The 24,493-nt window shown below is 36.4% G+C and overlaps 1 protein-coding gene across 6 annotated transcripts in view; it reads right to left on the reverse strand.

The window, feature by feature from the left end:
* LOC101095601 (multidrug resistance-associated protein 1-like) overlaps window positions 1–24,493 on the reverse strand; it is an 89,265-nt gene that overhangs the window by 21,595 nt on the left and 43,177 nt on the right. For 5 of the 6 annotated variants that reach the window (XM_019839510.3, XM_019839508.3, XM_019839511.3 and 2 more), the window contains 6 exons: window positions 23,302–23,478; window positions 20,018–20,185; window positions 17,645–17,807; window positions 12,980–13,055; window positions 4,706–4,766; window positions 4,030–4,249 (listed from right to left, as the gene is read on the reverse strand). In XM_019839510.3, the coding sequence (XP_019695069.2) occupies window positions 4,030–4,249; window positions 4,706–4,766; window positions 12,980–13,055; window positions 17,645–17,807; window positions 20,018–20,185; window positions 23,302–23,478 (865 nt within the window). The remainder of the gene's footprint in view (window positions 1–4,029; window positions 4,250–4,705; window positions 4,767–12,979; window positions 13,056–17,644; window positions 17,808–20,017; window positions 20,186–23,301; window positions 23,479–24,493) is intronic. The other variant, XM_045036726.1, reaches the window with a different exon arrangement.

A 24,493-nucleotide genomic window follows, 5' to 3' on the forward strand; every position in this document is an offset into this window, starting at 1 on the left:
ACATGAGCTCTCTCTTTCTCTCTCTCTCTCTCTCAAAAAATAAAAATAAATAAAAATTTAAATAAAAAAACACATTGCACTCTGAAAATAAGGTGCCTATATGTTCACATTGGATTGGAGAAAGGTAAGGCATAAAACACAATAGATAAGAGATGTTCAGAGTGTCCTAGAGATTCTAAGGCAAATAGCTGGGACCCAGGGAAAAAAAAGATGTGCAGAAATATTTCTTTTGTAGAAAATAAGGTAAGAGTTTTATTATTGTTATAAAATATAGATCTAACATTGTGCTTCGAACTCTAGCTTATTTTGAATGTTAACATTTATATAATTCATAAGAGGCCTGTGGTAATAACATATGACAATGCTGTTTATGCTTTAACCACCCCTCTGCCCCCACCAGCTTTTTTATTTTGTGAGCTATGATGATGTCAGTGAATACAGCCTGCTCTTGATTGGACAAGATTCCATAAGATGCAGCTATAGTCTACTGAAAAAAATTAGAAATTATGCATTTCCATTTCTTAGGCTCACCCTACTTATAGATAACTTATAATTGCATCTAATAACAAATCTTCAGAAAATTTTAATTTTTAATGCAAAGAATTAAAAATAAAGAAAAAATAGAGAAGATTCATATTTTAATGACTGAAGACCACTCTACACAAAACACGAATCAAGAAAAAATCTTTTGATTAAGCTGTGCATAATCTATTGCCTTCATTACAAAATATTTCCTGTGTCTATTGATAGTTAATTAAAAACAAGACAGTCTCTTCAACAAATGGTGTTTGGAAAACTGGACAGCAACATGCAAAAGAATGAAACTGTACCACTTCCTTACACGATACACAAAAATAAATTCAAAATGAATGAAAGACCTAAATGTGAGACAGGAAACCATCAAAATCCTAGAGCACACAGGTAGTAACCCTTTTGATATAAAATGTAGCAACTTCTTACTAGATGTCTCCTGAGGCAAGGGAAACAAAAGCAAAAATAAAACATTGGGACTATATCAAAATAAAAAAGCTTCTGCACTGTGAAGGAAACAATCAGCAAAATGAACAATTCCAACAACCTATGAAATTGGAGAAGATATCTGCAAATGACATATCTGATAAAGGGTTAGTATACAAAATTTATAAAGAACTTATAAAATTCAACCCCCCAAAAGTGAAGAGTCCAATTAACAAATGGGTAGAAGACATGAACAGATATTTTTCCAAAGAAGACAGACAGATGGCCAAGAGACACATAAAAAGATGTTCAACATCACTCATCATTAGGGGAATACAAATCAAACCACAATGAGATATCACCTCACACCTGTCAGAATGGCTAAAGTCAACGATACAAGAAACAACAGGTATTGGTGAGGATGTGGAGAAAGGGGAACCCCCTTGCACTGTTTGGAATGCAAACTGGTGCAGCCACTCTGGAAAGCAGTATGGAGGTTCCTCAAAAAGTTAAGAAGAAAACTGCCCTATGATCTAGCAATTGCACTACTAGGTATTTATGCAAAGATTACAAAAATAGTAATTCAAAGGGATATATGCACCCTAATGTTTATAGCAGCATTATCTGAAATAGCCAAATTATGGAAAGAGCCCAAATGTTCATCTGCTGATGAGTGGATAAAAACATTGTGGTGTGCACGCACACACACACACACGCACACACACACACACACACACACACACACGGCATATTACTCAGCCATTAAAAAAGATGAAATCTTGCCATTTGTAATGACATGGATGAAGCAAAGAGTATGATGCTAAGGGAAATAAGTCAGTCAGAGAAAGAAAAATGCTATATAATTTCACTCATATGTGGACTTTAAGAAACAAAGCAGATGAATATAGGGGGAAACAAAAAGAGAGGCAAATCAGTAAAAAGACTCTTAACTGTAGAGAACAAATTGAGGGTTACTGAAGGGGAGGGTGAGGGAGCATGTTAAATGAGTGATGGGCATTAAGGAGAGCACTTACTGTGATGAGCACTGGGTGTTATATGTAAGTGATGAATCACTAAACTCTACACCTGATACTAATATTAGACTGTATGTTAACTAACTGGAATTTAAATAAAAATTTTTTAAAAATTCTCATTTTACAAAAGTAAAATTGTGAGTACTAAACCTGCATACCTTGTCTAGTGTAGGGAATGATATTTGCTCACTTAAAATATTCTTCAAAGTATACTGAATTTCCCTGAAAGTTGTAATATGAGCTCCTGGATCGATATGAGTTTAACTCTCATATGCACATGTGATAGACATAGATATAGAGATATTTGTATATATGGATCCTCTTTAGCTGCTTAGAATTCTAGACCGCTATATCCATTTTTTCCTCAATGAATTGTAAACTGCAAGCCAATAAACTTGACTCTCACTGATTCAAAGGCAAACATAGTGTATCTTTCATACTATAGCTAGTCCTTATATCTCATTTTAGTCATTAATATAACATCTCTTTCCCCAGTGAATTATGTTAGCAGAATGACAAAATAAACATAAATCTGTCTCAAAATATTTGCTTACTTTTTGATGGAGATACTTACAAGAAATACTCGGGCCACACAATAAAGATGGGAAAGGACGAAAGAGAAGCAAAGCCCTAGTTTCGTATTTTTTATTTTATCTTTATTTTATTTTCCCAAATGCATGTACCTCTCTTTGTCTTTTCCCTTATGAATATCCTTAGATAGCATGACTTCCATGTATCATTTTCTAATTTGAATTTGCTATCATTCTCCCTCAAGGTGCCTTACTTTATTCTTATAAAACACACACACAAAATGTCTATACTTAAAAAAATCTTCTCTTTATTTCTACTGTACTTTTGAATATCCTTCAATTTTCTCTTTCAAACCACCTAACTTCTTTGAAGGACAACATGTATCTACTCCTTAATCATCAATTATTCAACTACCTACAATCTGCATTCTTTTCCTACCTCTTTCTGGATTATGCATCTTTGACTATAATCACAGAACTTTTCTCAATTTTCTTTCTCCTTAACGTTTCCATAACATTTCAGAACTATTAAGAAGTTTTTTGAAAGACTTTTTTTTTTCTTTCTGGCTTTTGTTACATTATACTTTTCACTTGGAATGGAGCATATAATAGTATAGAGTTTTCCAAAATGTATTCTGTGGAAAACAAGTTGCTCAAGATGTTAATGGACAACACAAGAAAATAATTTTTCCCTATGGTCAAATGGATTTGAGAAACATTGGTTTAAATATAATTAAATGGGTCAGTTTATTGAAGAATATCTCAAACTTTTTAGCAAAAGGAAAGAAAAAAGATTTCAAATGCACAGAAAAATACAGTTCTCAGTTTTGCAGACCTATTAGAGGACAGAATCCTATATTTGTGGAGCCTCTCTATTGTTTCATGTAAAACTCTTCTGGAAATGTTAATTTAGTGGTTAAGTTTGGGGAATCAGGTAGACATGAATTCAAATCCTGGCTCTAAAACTTTCTATCCGTAGGATTTCGTGCACAGTATTCATTCTGTATAGTGTTAAGTAACGGCCAACACTTACTGCACTCTTGGTTTATGCTCAGCATTTTTCTATAAGCTTTACACATATTATCTAAGTAGGATGCCCAAGTTTAAGGAGTCCCTTCATTAGAATGTATGTTAAATAAATTAATAAATTAGTTTAAACACATATAGTGAGTAGCCATGTAATCAAGACTTTTGAGTCCTGAATGACTTAGCAGATGAGTCTCAGTTTCCTCAGCTGTAAAATAGGGATAATAACACCTTTATAAATAATTTTTTGTCAAGACTAAATGAGACAAACACGTTATTTAGTGTGGGCCATGTAGCTGACACACATAAGTTTTGGTTTACTTTCTCAAATACGGTGAATTAAAAACATATGCATTTAAATTATTCTAAAATATATGCAAATTATGGCACAGATTTTATGTGAAATAAAATGATGCCATATGCTTGCATTAGAATAGGACAGAAAGAGAAAAGAGAAGCAGCTGTTTCTTTGTTTTTTTTACCTTGCATTAATCCCAATAATCCATAGATATTAAGTTTATTGCTTCTTATTTGCTTCCATTCTGTGAACTCATTCATGTGTTTTGCTTCTTTTGCCCAGGCACTCAGCCATAGATTCTGCCCAATGCCTACCAAATTCTGCCCTACATAACTGGCCACACTCAGCCACACCCAGAGCCAGCCAAAGGCTTGGAGGTACTTCAGAATGGTTGAGAACTTCACCTAAAAGCAAAGTTGATACAAAATTAGGTTACTGTACTTAAAAGTGAGACAAGATAGATTTAAATCCTACTTGACGTTTCTGGAGGCATGTGATCTTAGTCAAGTTACTAACTTCTATATCTCTCAGAGTACTCATCTCTAACTTGGAATAGTAATAGTAGCCACCTTATAAGTTATATGTAAAGTGCTGGCACAGTCTGGAGCACTTAAAAATAAATATTCAAATAATATTAGTTACTATCATTAGTAAACAAGAATATATATCGCTAAGTAGCATGTAATCCTAATTAAACAACACTATATATCCAATAGTTCCATTTAATGTATGTTCTTCGAATTATTATATAACAAACCTCCTCAAATTCAATGACAAATATATATTTATTAATAATGCAATATAATCATATACTTTAATATATATTAATAACAAATAATAATATTTATTCTGGTGCTTACCCCACCAATAGGGATCTTTTCCTTTTTCATTGAGAATTGTTTTCCTTGATCCAATGAGGGCCTGATAAAGCAAGACAATGTACATTTTGTAAGTTTTAGATTGACCAAGCATTTTTTTAAAATTATACATTCTCAACTGCTTTGCTGCATATTCCTCTGCCTTGATGATATAGTATTGTTCCTTTAATCTCTTCAAATGGAGAGTTCATCCTCTGATATCCCATATATTTTAAAGTCAGGAGAATAAGTCTGATTTTTTCCTTCTTCTACAGATAATTATCCTTCAAGTTTGAGCTAAATCCCTAGATTATTTAAGCTAATGCCACCTATCTGTACCATAATCTATGTCTTCTCATCTACTTGCCTCCTGGCCTATCAAAAATGGCATCAGGCTCACCGTCCCACTTTGTTCTGCCACCATCCTGAGTGATGTCATAGCTTACAGAGACAGCTCATTAAACTCAACCTCTTTTCAACTTCAGAGCCATCATATATTTAGGGTCCTTCATCTGCATTCTACTTTGACCATCAATTGTCAGGTCCTTAAGTCATGAATCTTATAACCTGAAAGTAACACACCTTGGAAAACTCAACTCTAAACATTTCAATCTCTGGCCATAACCTTTTCTATTCCAAATTGTACATTAAATTATTCTCACTACATTTGGTTTTTATTCCATCTAGACTTCCAGATCCTGAATCCAACTTTCTACCATCCTTGCTCTCTAGGATGACTAATGATTCTGGTTTCCCCAGATATTCTTAGTTTTAGCATTAACTGTCCCACATTCCAGGAAACTCTCAGTCCCAGGCAAACCTATTATTTCTCTCTATTCCCTTCGATATGCAGCCTGTACTCCATGATTACCATCTCATCCAAACGATGGCAGTAATGTGAAGTCTCAGGCTTTGCTTTCTTTCCATCAAACCTTCATGTTAGAACTCACATGTCAGTGCTCATCACACTTGCTTCAAAAGATCATACAGCTGTATAAATTGGTTCCACCGTGAATTAACACCTTTCCTCCACCTGGGCTCTTAATAGTGCCTAGAAATTCTTCCATGACTCTCAGAAGGGGCCCCACCTCTTACTTGATGGAGAAAGTAAGGGCAGACAGGAAAGTCAGTCACCAGATCTCTACATTTATCTGCATCTCTACACAGCCTTTTAGAGTTCTCTCCTACAGCAAACAAAGGAAATTCTTTATTAATATCCAAGAATAGCCAGATGATCTGAATTCCATTCTGTCCCATTTACTCAAAACACTTTTATTTTTTAATGTTTATTTATTTTGAGAGAGACAGAGAGAGAAAGACAATGTGAGCGAGGAAAGGGCAGAGAGGGACGGAGGGAGAGGGAGAGAGAGAGAGAGGGAGAGAGAGAGAGAGAGAGAGAGAGAGAGAGAGAGAGAGAGAGAGAGAGAATCCCAAGCAGGCTCTATAGTCAGCATGGAGCCTGACACAGGGCTCCATCTCATGAACAGTGAGATCACAACCTGAGCTGAAAGCAACATTTGGATGCCTAACCAACTGAGCCAGCCAGGTGCTGTAAAACACATTTATTAATTATAGTGTTTCCACACTTTCGTATCAGTGAGTCACTTGATGGTGCTTGTTAAAAATACAGATTATAAGATTTCCCCTGTAGAAACTTGCCTTTCAAATAAATGATCCAAGGGATTTTCATCTTAGGGCAAATCTAAGAAACCCAGAATTGTTCACAATCTTCTAATCTTCATTTTGTTCTTCCCTTCTCCTGACTCCTTCCCATCGGTCTATAGAGAATAACATATTCTTCTTATCTTTTAAAAATTATTTTAATGTTTACTTATTTTTTAAAATATTTTTTAATGTTTATTTATTTTTGAGACAGAGAGAGACAGAGCATGAACAGGGGAGGGTCAGAGAGAGAGGGAGACACAGAATCTGAAACAGGTTCCAGGCTCTGAGCGGTCAGCACAGAGCCTGACGCGGGGCTCAAACTCACGGACCGCGAGATCATGACCTGAGCCGAAGTCGGCCGTTCAACCGACTGAGCCACCCAGGCACCCCAAATGTTTACTTATTTTTGAGAGAGAGAGAGAGGCAGAGAGAAAAGGAGACACAGAATCCAAAGTAGGGTCCAGACTCTGAGCTGTCAGCACAGAGCCAGACGACCTGAGCCGAAGTCGGACGCATAACTGAATGAACCACACAGGCACCTCACATTCTTCTTATCTTAAAACCAATACCATCGCCACTAAAATGATTCTACTCTCAATGCCATATCCCTCTTCACTTCCTATCCTACTTCATGACTTTTTTATAGCTAAATGTTTTTCTGCCAAGTGACCTTTCCTTTTTGAACTACTTGGCACCTGGCTGAAAGCGTTTCCATCAACAACATCTTAATGAAATAAGTAAAATACTTATTGTTGTATCCATGGAATATTTTAAAAATTACTTCACTTTAACTCTCCATGACATTCATCGCCACTGACCACTCCCTTGTAAGGGACATTTCCTTTTACTTCCCTACAACCATGCATTTGTATTTTCTCACTCCTCTCTGCCCCACCCCCCATTTGTTTCTCTTTGGGTTTCTTTCTCTGTCTTCCATTTAATGTTCATTTTTCCTTAAGTTCAGATCTAGTCATTACAGTCTACCCTTGAACCACACAGGCTAGAAATGCACAGGTCCAGTTATGTGTAGATTTTTTTCAATAAATATACATACAGTACTGTAAATGTATTCTCTTTTCTTTTTGATTTACTCAATAATATTTTATTTTCTCTAGCTTATCTTATTGTAAGAATACAGTACATAATACACACAACATATCCAACTGTTGCTTTCAGCTCAGGTTGTGATCTCACTGTCCATGAGATGGAGTCCTGTGTCAGGCTCCATGCTGACTATAGAGCCTGCTTGGGATTCTCTCTCTCTCTCTCTCTCTCTCTCTCTCTCTCTCTCTCTCTCTCTCTCTCCCTCTCTCTCTCTCTCCCTCTCCCTCCGTCCCTCTCTGCCCTTTCCTCGCTCACATTGTCTTTCTCTCTCTGTCTCTCTCAAAATAAATAAACATTAAAAAATAAAAGTGTTTTGAGTAAATGGGACAGAATGGAATTCAGATCATCTGGCTATTCTTGGATATTAATAAAGAATTTCCTTTGTTTGCTGTAGGAGAGAACTCTAAAAGGCTGTGTAGAGATGCAGATAAATGTAGAGATCTGGTGACTGACTTTCCTGTCTGCCCTTACTTTCTCCATCAAGTAAGAGGTGGGGCCCCTTCTGAGAGTCATGGAAGAATTTCTAGGCACTATTAAGAGCCCAGGTGGAGGAAAGGTGTTAATTCACGGTGGAACCAATTTATACAGCTGTATGATCTTTTGAAGCAAGTGTGATGAGCACTGACATGTGAGTTCTAACATGAAGGTTTGATGGAAAGAAAGCAAAGCCTGAGACTTCACATTACTGCCATCGTTTGGATGAGATGGTAATCATGGAGTACAGGCTGCATATCGAAGGGAATAGAGAGAAATAATAGGTTTGCCTGGGACTCAGTTAATACACACAAAATATGTGTTAATTGACTGTTTGCTATCAGTAAGGCTTCCCAGCAACAGTAGGTTATTAGTAGTTAAGCTTTTGCAGAGTCAAAAGTTACACTCAGATTTTCAACAGCATGGGGAGTCGGTGCCCCCAACCCCTCACATTGTTCAAGGGCCAGCTGAATTGCCTTTGTATGCTCCACACTCTCCTGAGCAATCTCATTCACTCCCAGTTACAAAAACTTTCTTCCTTGTGGGTGACTCTCAGATTGATTGTTCTAGTCCATACTTCTTCCCTGAGCTCCAGATCTATACAGTAAAATGCTTATTCGACATCCAATTCATCTCATTGCTTGTTTATCTCTACACCACCCTAAACTGAATCAGTTATTTTCCTACCTTCTTTAAAGCTTTCCTTGGCTTTGTAAAGGGCTACAAATACTTCCTCTGTCTCAATCTTGGCACATTTCTAACCAATCGCCAAGTGTGTGTCAATTCCTCTAGAACTGTATTATTGGAGAAACATTTGGAAAATGTCTAACAGCATGAAGAAAAGTAATGGCAAAGGAGGAGGGAAAACAGAGGAGGGAGAGAAGCAGGAGAAGGAACATTCATAATCCTATGCTCCAGAGACATTCGGTGCTGAAGTGCTTGTGAATATTACCACAGTCTTTTCCCTACATGTGTGCAGTATCACAATACAAATGTTGTTCTAAAACAGATTTTTAATTTTTAAACCATTTTATACATGGTCTTTGTAGCTCAGTATACAATGAACCTAAAATATTATTCTATAACAGCATTATATTTTATATTATGATGATATATTTTATCACTTTACTATATTAAGATTTACATAACAAAATCAGTAGTTATAGTGGCTGCAGTTTTTTCCTACTTTTTTGCTTCAATGCTCATGCTTTTTACCTATATCTCATTGTCCCTTGTAGGGACATAGAAGCGTGAAGTATGCCAAGTTCTAGGTCATTTGATTTATCTAATATCGAACTGACCTCTAGAAATACTGAACTGAGCTATGTGCCCTCATTTCTCCCCATTTCCCATGTTATTTACCAGAAAAAGAAAGGCTTTATTTGATCAGTCTGGTGGCTCTTCCCTTTCTGTCTCTGGCTCTAGTGTCAAGAAACATTATGTGGGACGTTGCAATACATGGCCTCCATACAATCAGCTTCACCATCAGGAAAAGATACACTATTTAACAGACACTTTCATTGGAACAACTCCTGGTATATGATTTGGGTTAATTACTGTCATCATCTTTCAAGCCCTTGGCATGGCTTCTGTTTGGATAAGCAAATTCGGCATTGGTATCAAGCCAAAAAATTAATTCTTAATGTAGCTGGATATAAAATGCTGTGAAACCCAACTGTTAAAAGGGAATTAAAGCATCGTAATTAGACACAACTAACAAAGACCAAGAATTTATTGGACACTATACAGGAGGGTATTGCTTTTCCAGACTACAATGTTATTTATTCTTTTTCCACAAAATACTGCATGTAGTTTGGGGCACTTTGTTGTGAATAACAGATTCTATCTGAATTTTAAAAGAGCGAATTATTTTGCTGGTAGAGAAGTTTTAAAAACGAGTTTCGTGTTGTCCTTCAGAAACCCTCAGGAAAGTTGGCACAATACCCGTCTGCATATTTTTGTATAAAAGATATAAAATTAACATACTGAAGCCATTATTCTTGAACTGAGCATGCAGTTGCAAAGTCTGGAATGTGCATGGGAGGATTAAAGTGATGAAAAGAGTCTGACATGAAAGACAGAAAGGGGGCAGTCTAGGTACTGAAATAACACTCCTAATTTAATTTACTTGTGGAAGATATTAAGGAATATTTAAAGAAATAAAATAATTAATATATACCAGGTAACTTTAAACCAAAAAGTGAAAAAAAATGTGGAGACAGTTCAAATTATTTTAGTCCCTATTAGAAATCTGAATTAACATCAGAAAATGATTCTAGGCCTTAAATTTCAGGGGGGGAGGGATTCTTAGACATTATTTAGTCCAACTCCCTTCCTTTTCACCTACCTCCCGATGGGCAATTAGCCATTATCCCCATGAATTCTTCCATGAAGAAGACTCACTGTATTCTCTCTCTGTACATTCCATTGTAGAGAGTTTCTTGCTGTTGTATAGTTCCTGCCTCTGTGTATCTTCCAACCCCTAGTCTATCTTAATGCTGCACTAATGGAAATTTGGGTAATTCTTAAAAATAGAAAATCAGGTTGAAAAGTCAGGAAATTTTCTCCATGTAATATTATCTTACCAAATAGTAAAGCAGATAAAAAAAAATGAAAGAATGGGAAGTAGCACAGAAAATAATAAACTAGGAAATACATAGGTAGTAGCCAAACATGCACATATTTTGGAAAAATTAAAATAGGCCTCTGGTCTCTCAAACACAAAATAAAAAATGATTTAATTACTATGGTGACAAACAAGAAAAGATTAGCATGGGGGAATTTACGGACCTTCAATTACATTTTTATCACAGTCATTAAAAAGGAAGCTTGATAGTGGGCTGTGTTGCTAAGAATATGACATACTGGAGTTGAGGCCATCTTCTCAATGTGCTCCTTACTGGAGAAGGAAGTTTCAGAATGCTGGCTTCAGTTTGGGTCTCCACAACTTGAGAAATGTTTAGAAATCAATTCTGTAAGTGTATTTTTATGGGGGTTGGGATTCTTATTTTAAGTAGAAATTTCCCAAAGGTGACTCACAAAAACTATGAGGGGTTCAATTTAGATATTATGACTGACAGTGATTTTATAAATAAGAGAAATTGATTTATTATAGAGAGAAGGGTATGATTAAATTTACAACAATCCTTATAGATTTTTAGGTTTTAAGCTTTTAAACAAGTTACAATTTGGCTGCCAGTGAAACTACACACAGGTGAAAATTCTCCTAATGATCAGAGATGTGTAGATCCTACAGCACATAAATTTCAAAGTCTGGTTCAGTGCTCCTGGATTTGCTTCTCTTAGGGATGCTTAAAAACTGGCACTCATTTAAATGAAAGCTATTGTTATAATGCTCAAAAAAATAACATAGAACAAATGATGGATTAAAATCACTGAGTGTTCTTTCAGACTTCAGTTACTTATTCATCCATCCAACAAAATATTTATTGAACATCAGCTTATATGCTACTCAGGGTTTAGTTGAAACTTGTTTAGATGGCAATAAAGCAATGAACAAATAGACAAAAATTTCTGCTGTCCTACAGCTTAAAACCTAGAAATGAAAGGCAAAATAAAAGTAAGTAAGTTTTCCAGTATACTGAAAATTCATAAGAATTATGGGGAAAAAAATTAAGCCAGGAAAGGGGAGGAAGTATTATGTTAAAATAGGGTGACTTGGGGCGCTTGGGTGGCGCAGTTGGTTAAGCGTCCGACTTCAGCCAGGTCACGATCTCGCGGTCCGTGAGTTCGAGCCCCGCGTCAGGCTCTGGGCTGATGGCTCGGAGCCTGGAGCCTGTTTCTGATTCTGTGTCTCCCTCTCTCTCTCCCCCTCCCCCGTTCATGCTCTGTCTCTCTCTGTCCCAAAAATAAATAAACGCTGAAAAAATAAAATAAAATAAAATAGGGTGACTTAACCTAAAGTCTTCATTCATAAGGTAACATTGGAACAAGACCTACAGAAGTTGGGTGAGCAAGCCATGATATCTGGGAGAATGATTTAGTTGATCTATTGAGTCAGCTGAATCTGTCACGGAGGCAAAACTCAAACCTGTAATGTTCACATCATCCACACATCCTTAGGGATATCTACTCTTTTCAAAATAAATAAATAAATTCCATTTATTTTAAGGTCCATTTTTTTAATTGAAAGTCAAATCTACAAATTTCTAAGCTATTGGATCCCAAAGTGCTTGCTTCCCTATAATCCATTCCAATTCTCCATTTTAGCAATCTTGCTGAGTGACCGCTCCTTATAATTCTGGCACTGACTTTTTAATCTTTTTATTCCTATTATTTCTTTTTCTTCTTTCAGGCTCCTATTTGCAACTGCTGTGGGGAAATTTGGAGCAAATAACAGATTAGGGTAATAAGCTTCAATTACTGCTCATTTTGGAAACTTACAAAAAAAGAAGTGTAATATAACAAAATCCAATCAGGGTCAACGTTGTATTATTTTTCTTTCTCTCTCACTTTCTCCCATCCTTCTTTCACTTCCTCCTTCCCTATTTCCCTTCATACCTCCTTCCCCACTTTTCTCCCTCTTTCTTCCTTCCTTCTTTCCTTCCTTTTGTCTTAGCAAACAGATTCTTCAATTCCTACACCAAGTCTGTATTTCTAGGTTACATATCCTGGCCTGATAATCATCCCAGTCCATTGTAGAATTTTCATGTCCCAAGCTTATTTTCCCATTTACATCAGCAGTGCATATGAATGCTATAGGTTGGAGATATTTTTAGTGCGCGCGCGCACACACACACACACACACACACACACACACACACTTCTTCTACTAGAATTTGTCTAGAAGTTACTGAGAGTCTAATGAGCATATCTTCCCCAAACTAAGTCACATCCATCTCACTTAAAAACTGAGACACATCCATCTAACCTATAGTTCAAAATTTGGAAACCACTAAGTACTTTTGTAGCCATTATAATGTGTAGATCCTTTATAAAGGATGCATTTTAAATGTTTAAAAAATTGTAATTAGTCCATAATCCCAGTGAGCTTGGTATCATCCTAATACTCACCTATCATTTTGCTCCAAGATTTGGTCTTTCAGTATAGTTCTGGAGTTGATTACACTGACTCGCTTTAAAGCATGAGCTGGAGAGGAAGATGGTGAGTGCTTTTATACACATATAAGCAAACAATGCATTAAATAGTGAGATATTTGGTGAAAGATTATACCAGTTGAAGAAATTTTTGTGTTCTGGATCCACAGGAATATAGGGAGTCCTTTCATTTGCCCCATAATTTCCCCTTTGCCTGAAATATCTTGTAATATCTTCATAAAAACTGAGATTTCATAATGAATAAGTCCACAGAAATTATTTTTTTGGACATTAGAGTTCTAACTTGTTTTGGATCTTCCACAGAAGGGCTAGTTATTTGCCCAAGAGGAATATGACTCTAGTCTTTAAAGGAAAAATGTAATTTAATGAAGTCTTACAGAAAATTGTGATTATTGTGAAGATTATTGATGAAACACAATGGTAAGTCCCCCAAATCTCTGTCATCTTCTTACTAATATCACTAATACTAACTTCCTATGTGGCAGGCACTATTCTAAATCGTGTATATATATATATATATATATATATAAATTTTTCCCTTAATTCTGAAGAGTATCCCTATGAGGAAGATAGTATAATTATCACTTTATCACTTTGGGGATAAAAAGACTGAGGCACAGAGAAGTTAAGCAAGTCACAGAAACAAGTGTCGCATCTAGAACTACAACACTGAGAGGTTCGAGTTATCTGAACCTGAATCTGAAGGGAAACATCTCGGAACTTGGCTGGGTTTTGTCTTTTTTTACAGTATGATACCTAAACTCCTTGAATTTCAGACTTCTCATTTTTAAAAGATAGAAACTGAAGTTGGGAATTTCTACAATCTCTTATATGAATTCTATGTTTTCTTATTTCTAGAAATAAATATCAAATAGCCCTTAATGGAAGAATCTGACTTACATCACCTATCTCTCTGAGACATGAGATTCCATGTAAATTTATCATTAGTCCTCATATCTTTCTTCATTGACCTTTCTTTTTACCTCTGATTGATTCTCTAATATAATATTTCCAAAAGGTGAGATTTATAGACTTTTCAGAGCTGGGTGGATTCTTAAAGGTCTGATGTATCCAAACCCAGATCATACTGTAAAACTACTTCTTTTAAGTTATCTGTTCTCAACCCCAATAGCAAGATTGAGGATGATAAGAAAAGGAGAAAAAGCAGCTGAGTCATAAGCAGTTTTGAGGGCAAAGGAGCGATAAAAACCTGCATTGTTCAATTCCACATCAGCCACCAGGAAAAGTGGATCTAGTTCAAGTCCCATGTTTTATAAATGGGAAGAACCAGAAGAGTTAAGTCATATTTATGAAGATTCACCTAGTTAGGTGCTTGGGGCACCTAAAATTGGCCCAGTGTTGTTTCCACCAGGTTGTGCTGACATTTACTCCCACTCTGGTGTCACATAAGTTAACACAAATTTTAAAATGGAAGGACTGTGTTCTTTTTAAAAGAATTCTTGAACAGACTCAAGATCAAAGAAGATAAGTTAAATAAATGACAGATCACAGGGTATTTTCAAACTAAGGATCATACCTCTTAAATTTTACTACCTGTCCAGACAATCTTTTTCCTCTAAATCCCAACAAAAGTGCTCTCAGATATAGTTTGGGTTTTCCCTACTACTTATGCAAATTAAAAAAAGAAATGCCCCACAGGGACAAGCCTGCATCTCACATTGGTGGGAACCAGGGCAAGACTATAAATGAAGGCCCCACATGCCATATTGCTAATTATTTAATAGTTACAGATTGAACTAACAGACTCACAAATATGTTCTATTGCTTATCCTTAGCAATCCACCTCCCCAATCATATTCAAGGCAAGGTCCATGTGAGAGTATTTGGAACCCTAAGAGTTCCTCTGGAAAACATGGAAGTTCTGGGTGACATGGCCTCAGTCAAGGTTCCTGTCCCCTTCTCTCCTACCCTGGCCCCATCCTGAACCATGTCTGTGGACAGACACTTCAGGCTACATGTCTAGGCTGTACTCACCCTAACCCTTCCAAGAAAGAAAAAAAAAATTCCTCAAGCCAAAGAGTGGCAAATGCCAGTAGATCAGCCTGCCTTTGGGAGGGCAGAACTGAGGAGCAAGTTTATGTCATCTCGACAGAGAATTCTGGAACCCCAAATACCCAGAACAGTAGAAAAAAAAGTAGAAGATGAGGTTGGTTCATCTTCTGAACCTGGCTGGTTCAGTCATTTGAGCATCCAACTCTTGATTTCAGCTTGGGTCATGATCTCATGGTTCATGGGTTTGAGCCCCACATCAGGCTCCATGTTGGTGGTGTAGAGCCTGATTGGGATTTTCTTTCTTTCTCTCTCCCTCTTCCCCTCCCCTGCACACTCTCTCTGTCTCTCAAAAATAAATAAATAAAATTTAAAAAAATTGTTTAAAAATACAAACAATAAAAAAGGTAGAATATCAGAAGGGGACCCTTCATGGGCACAATAATCCCTTGGGATCTTGGTCAGAGAACCAGCTAGGAAAGTCTGAAACAGGGACTCTCTAAAGCATGGAGCATAGTACTGGGTCACACTGGCCCATGTCTAAGGGCAGCACTGCAAGAACTTGACACTGAATGTAACCTGGTTTGAAGCTATTGTTTAGTGGGGTGTTTTATGTCATCAAAAACTACTTTTGCCTTGCTCTGTGCGGCCCCTAAGGGAATTGCACTATACATAGCTGACCTTTTACAAATATCTATCTAACATCTAGTATCATCATGGGTAAAGTAATTTGATGACCGCTTTTAAAAAGCCTTCATTTTACATTTTTATTCAGCATCCAAAAAATCAAAGTCCTAGAAATATTCATTTAAAAATGTGTTATATTTCTAATGCAAAAAATAACTCTATTCATCACCTTCCTGAATTTTAACAGAGAAGACACAACACTGCAGTCATTAAGAAAAAAAAGTTCAATTTACATTTTTCTAACTCTGGCATATTTCTGGTGGTAAGGCAGTGACATCTATTAATGTCAGCCCTGCTTCAAGAATAATACTGTTTTCACTTGTTACCATAGAGGATTCATATACATAAGAAGGTATATAGAAATACAGAAAGGGCATGATTTTTGTTTCCAGAAATGGAGTTTTAAACAAGAGCAAATTCCACAACTTTCAAAAGACACACTGTTCATATTTTATGGTGAATTAAATATGGAACATTGAAGTTATTGTCTGCTTTTAGAGCTCTATTTTCCAAAATAATATAACTTATATTTCATGTGGCCTTTAAAATAAATGGCCACATGAAAAATACACTGGTTCGTAGCATTCTAAATCATCCCATTAATTCCTGAGGAGACATACTTCCGGCAGATTCACCTGCTTAACAGCTACTGAGTACCTGTAATCTCCCTTGCATGAGACTACCTAAGTGCTGGGAAAAGAAAAAAAAAATGACAGACCACATTCTCATTCTAGTCCTGGAGACATTCACAGACATCTCTTTCCTATACTTATACTAAATATAAATTATTACTGAGCCTGACCAAGTAAGTAAGAGATCATTTCCAAAATCGCTAGCCATTAAGAGAATAGGAGGTACTTCTTTTATTAAGAATGACCACAGCCATCTGATGATGCGTCAGATATTTCAGAATGCACCTGCAAATAGAATATTTGAATTTGAGAAAGAATAAAGATGAGGTATAGAAAAACAGTGGTGCATAACTAATTGGTATTTGCTGCAGTCCAAAAAGGAAACACATCAGCAAAATTGCTTTGTTTTTTAATTTCACAACATTCAAATAATAAATTGCACTGATCTTGTTATAAACTGGTTACACATTTTTATGACGTTTATAATTAGGCACAATGTAAAGTGAATTAGTGGCTACCCAGTTCATATAGAAAATACAAAGCATAGCTCAATATTTCTTCTGTTACCCCAAAATTATGAAATAGTTAACTGATTTTATAGTAATTTTTCAGTAGTATTCTGGGAAGTTACAGGACAATGATCATAGTGGTCTACATAAGAAACCATCTAGCTAGAAAAAGATGATGTGCATTAAACTTTCAGAGATGGGAAATAATGGACCCCTCGGATGCTTGATTTCAAACATCCCTGTGCCTTAATTAGGTAAGGATCAAACCACTTCATTTACATAAACATTTATGAATCTTAAGTTAAAATGCTAGGAGTATAATTAGAAAAACTAGTAAACTCAATTGTTAATTCATAATAAAAGTTAGACAAATATCATTTCCCTTCTTTTTTTTCTCTCCCTCAACATGCAACATTTAAAATATTTATTATTTACTTGACATAGATTTATGCTCCCTGTTCTTAATTTAAAAGAAAGTAGAATGTTTAGACCCATTATATTCTAGACCTGCAGTAGAGCTTATAAATCATCTAATCTCTCATTTCATAGATGAACAAACAGATCTTGGGGCATGACATTTTGCTTAAAAATCATAAATGAGGTTAATTTTTAGCTGATGTGTTCCAATGTATTTGTTTCCTTTCTAGAGAAAGGAAGGTGCCCAATTCCTGACTTAAGCAGGATGAATAAAGAAAAATGCATTGTAAGAAATCACACAATTAATGGACTTTCAGAATGGGTAGGCACGCTACATCTTAGGCTTATTTTTCATTGTGTCTCACCTTTTTCTTGTTCACTGAAGGCCTGAAGCAAATGTGTGAGGTTTCTGGTTTTAGACAGCAGCTCCTGGTATGTTCCCATTTGTGCAACTCTGCCACTCTCCATTACAACAATCAAATCCATCTGTGGTAGCAGTGTGAGGTTGTGTGTCACTAAAACACGAGTCTGAAAAACAGAGTGTTTTATTTATTGCATTATAGTAAAAAATGGCAAAAATAATCTATTTTATTTTTTTATTTTTTTAACGTTTATTTATTTTTGAGACAGAGAGAGAGCATGAACGGGGGAGGGTCAGAGAGAGAGGGAGACACAGAATCTGAAGCAGGCTCCAGGCTCTGCGCTGTCAGCACAGAGCCCGACGCGGGGCTCGAACTCACGGACCGTGAGATCATGACCTGAGCCGAAGTCGGAGGCTTGACCGACTGAGCCACCCAGGCGCCCCAAAAATAATCTATTTTAAGGAAAGCTGTAGTCTTTCTTACTTTCTTTTTCTTTCTTTCTTTCTTTTTTTTTACTATTTAAGAGTGTAATTGTTGGTTAGTATCAGTTTAAGGCAGCATTTATATATTTCACAATGAATGATTATATGCTGCTAGACCAAAAAAAGGATTGCAAAATGTTTATTTATTTTTGAGAAAGAGAGAGACAGACAGAAAACGAGGGGGAGAGGGCCAGAGAGAGAGGGAGACACAGAATCCGAAGCAGGTTCCAGGTTCTGAGCTGTCAGCACAAAGCCCAACACGGGGCTCAAACCCACGAACCCTAAGATCATGACCTGAGCCAAAGTCGGACGCTTAACCAACTGAGCCACCCAGGCGCCCTGGACTGCAAACGTTTTTAACCCATTGGTTCAGGGATTCTTCATTCATTAAAAATGAATCAATTTCATAACAAATTTAAAAATTTCATATCTGTCATCCATGGCTTAGTTTTTTAAAGGCCCTATAGGATTACAATAAAGTGTTTGATTACAGTCATAATTCATATTATTCATTTTTATATCTTTCCATATTACTGTACACACACACATAGGATTGAACCATAAGTTTTTATCTTGGGTTCATTTTGATAAGTAAGGTATTTATCTATTATTTACTTAGATATATACTTTACCATTTTACACATTTATTTAATGTTTCCAGAGTGCTTATATTAACAAATCCATAAATGCATATTATGAAGGAATGAATATGGCTTTGTGGTCAAACAGACTTTTTAAAATCTGTTTTTTTTTTTTTTTTTTTGGGACAGAGAGAGACAGAGCATGAACGGGGGAGGGGCAGAGAGAGAGGGAGACACAGAATCGGAAACAGGCTCCAGGCTCCGAGCCATCAGCCCAGAGCCTGACGCGGGGCTCGAACTCACGGACCGCGAGATCGTGACCTGGCTGAGGTCGGACGCTTAACCGACTGCGCCACCCAGGCGCCCCTCTTTTTTTTTTTTTTTAATTAAAGTACAGTTGAGGGCACCTGGGTGGCTCAGTTTGTTAAGCATCGCCTTTGGCTCAGGTCATGATCTCAAGGTTTGTGTATGTGAGCCCCGCATCAGCCTCTCTGGTGTCAGTACAGAGCCCCCCTTCGGATCCTCTGTCCCCCACCTTTCTCTGTCCCTTCCCTAGCTCGCACTCCATCTCTCTCTCTCTCTCTCTCTCTCTCTCTCAAATAAACATTTACAATTTTTAAAAAATTAAAAAAGAATAAAGTACAGTTGACACACAATATTATGTTAGTTTCTGGTGCATAACATAATAATTCAACAATTCTAAATGTTATTAAAATCTCTGCTCTTCTTAAGCTAAGCAACCTATATCAAACTATTTTGAACTACAAGTTCCTTCAGAGGTAAAACAGGAATAATGTTAATACCTATTCAGAGACTTGGCTTAAGAACTAAATGAACTAATTTAGTGTCAGACATGGAATGCACTCAGTAAATATTAATACCCTTCTTCTTGGCCCTTTCACAAGAGAACTGAATTGTTATTGCTATATTAATAATACCATAATTTTAAGTAACAAATTAATAGTCAGTAAAATAATACTTTCTATGAAATTGCTATGTATGAAAATACCGTTTTTCAAAAAAATCAAATAAACTAAAAACAACTCATTTTGACATACAAATTCCCTTTAGAGTGTGGTATCAGTCTATAAAGTAACAATCACATAAATTGTTGTCATAGTAAACTTGTAAATAAAACTTTAAAAAATATTCATGAAATTTTGTCTGTAAAAAGATTAATGTAATACCCCTCTTTCACGTAAAATTTCACTACTTTGCTTCAACAAATGAACAAAATACTGGAATTTTAGGCACACTGCGATGCAGATTATCTTCCCTTTATCCTCTCAAAGCATAAATGACACTATGGCTACCTTGTTTTTCAAAATACCCGAGGACCCAATCACTTTTTCAAAAAGTTGCTTTCCAATATGGACATCAACTGCAGAAAAGGGATCATCCAGGAGGTAGATGTCAGCCCTGCTATACACAGCTCTGGCCAGACTCACTCGATGCTTCTGGCCCCCACTTATATTCACACCCTGAAAATGGAGCAGGAGAAAAACCATGACCAAAAATGGGTAAATCTCAAAGCACATAGAGTGACATCCAATTTCTCTTCTGCAGCATGGACAGATGACAATTCAAGATTAACCCTCAAACCTTTCTTTATTCCAAAATACAAAAGGCCTAGCCCCCATCCGCTATTTCCAAGTGCTACTAACTTGTGCAAATTAACAGATATATCTGCTTTCTCTTAATTGCTTACTCTCAAAAGTAGATACTAACAATTAAGGAGAAAAGAATTTCCAGTCCCCTAACTCTGAAAAGTCATGCCTCTGATATATTAAATAAGATTTTTGGCTGCTAACCATATACTGACACCAGTGATCATTTTTAAATTGACACATAGAAAATTGAGAATAATAGCTAAATTACTAAAGCAGTAATCATCATGTCCTATTTTATTCTGTAGAAAGATTACTACAAGTCTTGTTGGCAAAAGTACAACTCTAAGAAGCAAGAAATAAGGAATATCCATCATTCCATGTGAGAATTAAAGTCGACATGTACAGCCCTGTGTAGAGAATTATGGGGCCAGGCCCAATTTACTTGATTTATTTTATATTTAGTGTTTACAGATCTGGCTTAAAAGCTATCCTTGCAGCGCAGAACTTAGCCAGTTACCTCTAATTGTAAAATGCCATTGCTTTTTTGCCTTTCTCATCTTGTGCCTACTCAACAAATACCTCCTTTGTATAATCATATTCTGGGTGCTAGATAACACTTGGGATTCAAAGATAATGAAACTGAGCCTCTGTCATGAGGAGGTCACAGTTTAGCAGGGGGGAAAGGCATGCAAAAATATATATAAAATAATATAATATGTGTGTGTGAGTGTGTGTGTGTGTGTGCGTGTGTGATTATAACAGCCCCCAACTCATGGGTTTGTCGTGAGCATTTAATAAGATATTTACAATAAATAAATTACAAAAAAACAAAAGATATTTGTAAAAAAATTTAAAAACTTACAAGTTTACAACAAATCCAACACCAAGTACAGACACAATCAACATTAGCTATTATCCCCAATCACTCTTCTAATTCATCCTCTGCCTTGTCATTGCATATCCTGTGATTATGTCATCACTTTGTTTAAAAACCTGGGATGCCCACATCTCACTTGCCATCATCCAGGAGCAACAACAAATTCCTTAGTATAAATCTACAATAATTACGTTCTGGTGTTGACTCATCTTTCAACCATTCTCCTGATACTGTCCTCACCTGAAGGTGGCCTGCCAGCCAGACTGGCCCAAGCTGTTCATTCTACTTACAGCCCATATCCTCCCTTTTAATTCAAAATCTAGTCAGTCTAAGAAGTCTTTTTCCAAAGCAATCTTCCACCCACTGTTCCAAGTAAAGTGATTCGTTCCTTCCATTCTTGTCTTGCAATGCTCAGTTTACTCATCCCATTGCCAGAAATGGCAATACCCACATCAGTCTCCCTCACAAGCCTATGATCTAGTTTATCCTTACACTCCCAGCACATAGATTGTGTCTGACACTAGGTGATTAATAAATATTAATAAGGACAACTGATAATATCATTGGCAGAGATACACTGGATTGCAAATCTCTTGAAGGTAGGGGGACAGTTCCCTTGCTCACCATTATGTACCCCATAGCAGAAAAAAGGCATATAATAGATTTAAAAATATTTGTGGTCAATTGAAGAATGCCAAAGGAAAAGATGAATAAAAATGAATAAAATTCTATATCCATTATCTTAGTTGTCTCATAAACAGCTGTAAACAGATTTCCTTTTGAAATAGTCAATTACATGTTTACTTTAAAGCATATCATCAGATTGGGAGACATCTAATTACAAAAAGTGTAAGTTATATATGGTGATGACATTTATGCCTATATTTAATATATACTTCACATTTTGCATTTTCTTCCTCTTTAAATTCTTTTTACTTACATACCGTCAACATTTCATATTATTAGAGTTTGGCTTTATCAGCATAATATTCAGTATGTATTAACAAGTTTGAAGAAGTCACATTTCTGCATCATTTTAGCTATGGTGTCATTTTGCCAAGGGATAGCAAAGACACCAAAAACAAAAAACAAAAAACAAAAAAAACGACAACATAGATGTGGTGGAAAAAAAATGAAATCTATTTAATAACTTGAGAAAATACATCTGCAAAGTAACAGGCTATGAACAAAGCCAACATAAGTCTCGTTAAAAGGTAAATTTTGCCTCATTCTAGATCTTAAATATTTCTACTTTCTATCTTTTTGCTCTCTAATTATTTTATTTATCAATTTATATAACAGCACTATTAAACAACTTGGGGCCAGGGGTACAAACGCCTAACAACACTATGCTGACTCTCTTTTCAGAAATTCAAAGCACTTGGTAAAGATCATTTACCCATCTTCACAGCACACAGGAATCACAGGCAGAGGCTGCTTTTGCATTCATGTTTAATTAATGGAGAGTTTAGTCACGGGTCAGAGATAATCTCTCAGGGTTCATACTTTGGCTCATGCTCTCTTGTTTTGTTTTGTTTAAACTCCAAAACACTGGGCAGAGTAATGACTATTCATTAACGCAATGAAAATAAAATAGAACAAAGAATATGGGAAGCAAGATCCTCTTAAGCAAGAATGAGCAAACATGGAGAAGGCACGTTAACGACAGCATCGTCTGAGTCTTTTTAGAACCTGGCCTCGGTGCCACCGCTGGAGACTGGTGTTCTGTTGCTACTGTCCTAGGCTTGACTTTGCGCACAAGAGATACAGGAAGAACACAAAACATCATTCACTCATTAGACAGTGAACAGCATTATGGGAGCAGCTAAAAACAAAGTGTTGATGATCCAGTTGGTAGGCTTTCGTTCCCCCATGTGGACACTAACGACAGCATTCCCTGCTGATTTTAAATCTGTTTTCCAAATAGTCAATTATAGATAATTATTTGTCCTTAATATCGCCATCTCTTTCATAGAAATTCTGTAATGATTTTTAAAAATTATGGTTGTATAGAGCTCTTTAAGACTTCAGAAAAAAAGACTATAAATATGTTATTAACATGTCTGAATGGAATTCTATTCCTGCATGTGATGAATTATATTTTCCTTACTCTTTCTCCAATCTCAGTTTGATCTCCATTTGGTAACTGCTCCAAATCAGGAAGGAGAGCACAGGCTTCCAATACTTGCTCATAAAATTGCTTCTGCATGGTGGAGCCAAAGAGAATGTTTTCTTGTAAAATGCAATTCTGAATCCAGGCCTGCTGGGCAACATAAGCCACGGAACCCTAAAAAGGAAAGAAATAAAAGAAACACTCCTAACAAGGGAAAAGAAAAAACATTGCATGTACCACATTAAAGGAACATAAACATATTTAGTCCATGGCTTTGTTTTCTTTTAACTTTAAACTGAATTTTTACAGAACTAGGTTATTTCTTAAATATAAATATATCCTATTTGCATTTTAATTTTATATATGTTTATTATAGGCCCTTTCAAATGAGTTACTTTTGTGCTTTTTTTATTTACTTTCTCTGTAGTTTCTATCAAAGTTATCTGTCTTTGGTGGAGTTTTCTGGAAGTAGAGGCTGAGTGTATTAGCTCCAGCAGCCATTATAAGGTACCACAGACTAAGTTGCTTAAACAACAGAAATTTCTTTTCTCACAATTCTGGAGGCTAAAAGTCTGACAAGTTGTCAGCAAGATTTCTCCTGAGGCCTAAATCTCTAGCTTGTAGATGATTCCCTTCTTGAGTTTTCACATGGCCTTCTCTCCGTGTGAGTATGTGTGTCTTAATTTCTTTTTGTAAGAACATCAGTCATATTGGAATAAGGCCCACCCGACTGACCTTATTTTAATTTAATTGCCTCTTTAAAGACCCTATCTCCAAATACAGTCACATTCTGGGGATTGGGACTTCCAAATATCTATTTGGGGGCAGGAGGTTTCGCCCATAACACTAAGCCTGAAGTACAGGTTGCTCACTTGGGATCAATGCTTGTGGAAGAAAACAGGGTAGGAGGATTGGGTAGATGGAAAAGTCACACCGTAATACAGATCCCACAAGGTTTTGACCAACCCCCCAGAGAGACATAGAGGAGTATTATCCATCAGAGTTGTTCTGTGTTAGGCTAAATTGGCCTGACCTTCAGGAGTGGGGCCTTAGCCAGGCCAACCCTGAATGAGCTGGCTTGCTATATGTATTCCCACAGCTGGGAGGCAAGCCCTTCCTAGAAGGGGGATCTGGGTGGCACATCTGTGTCTTCCACATACTCACTGTTCCTAAGTTTATTTTTTGATGA

This window comes from Felis catus, chromosome C2 (assembly GCF_018350175.1).
Source record: "Felis catus isolate Fca126 chromosome C2, F.catus_Fca126_mat1.0, whole genome shotgun sequence".
NCBI classification, from domain to species: Eukaryota; Metazoa; Chordata; class Mammalia; order Carnivora; family Felidae; genus Felis; species Felis catus.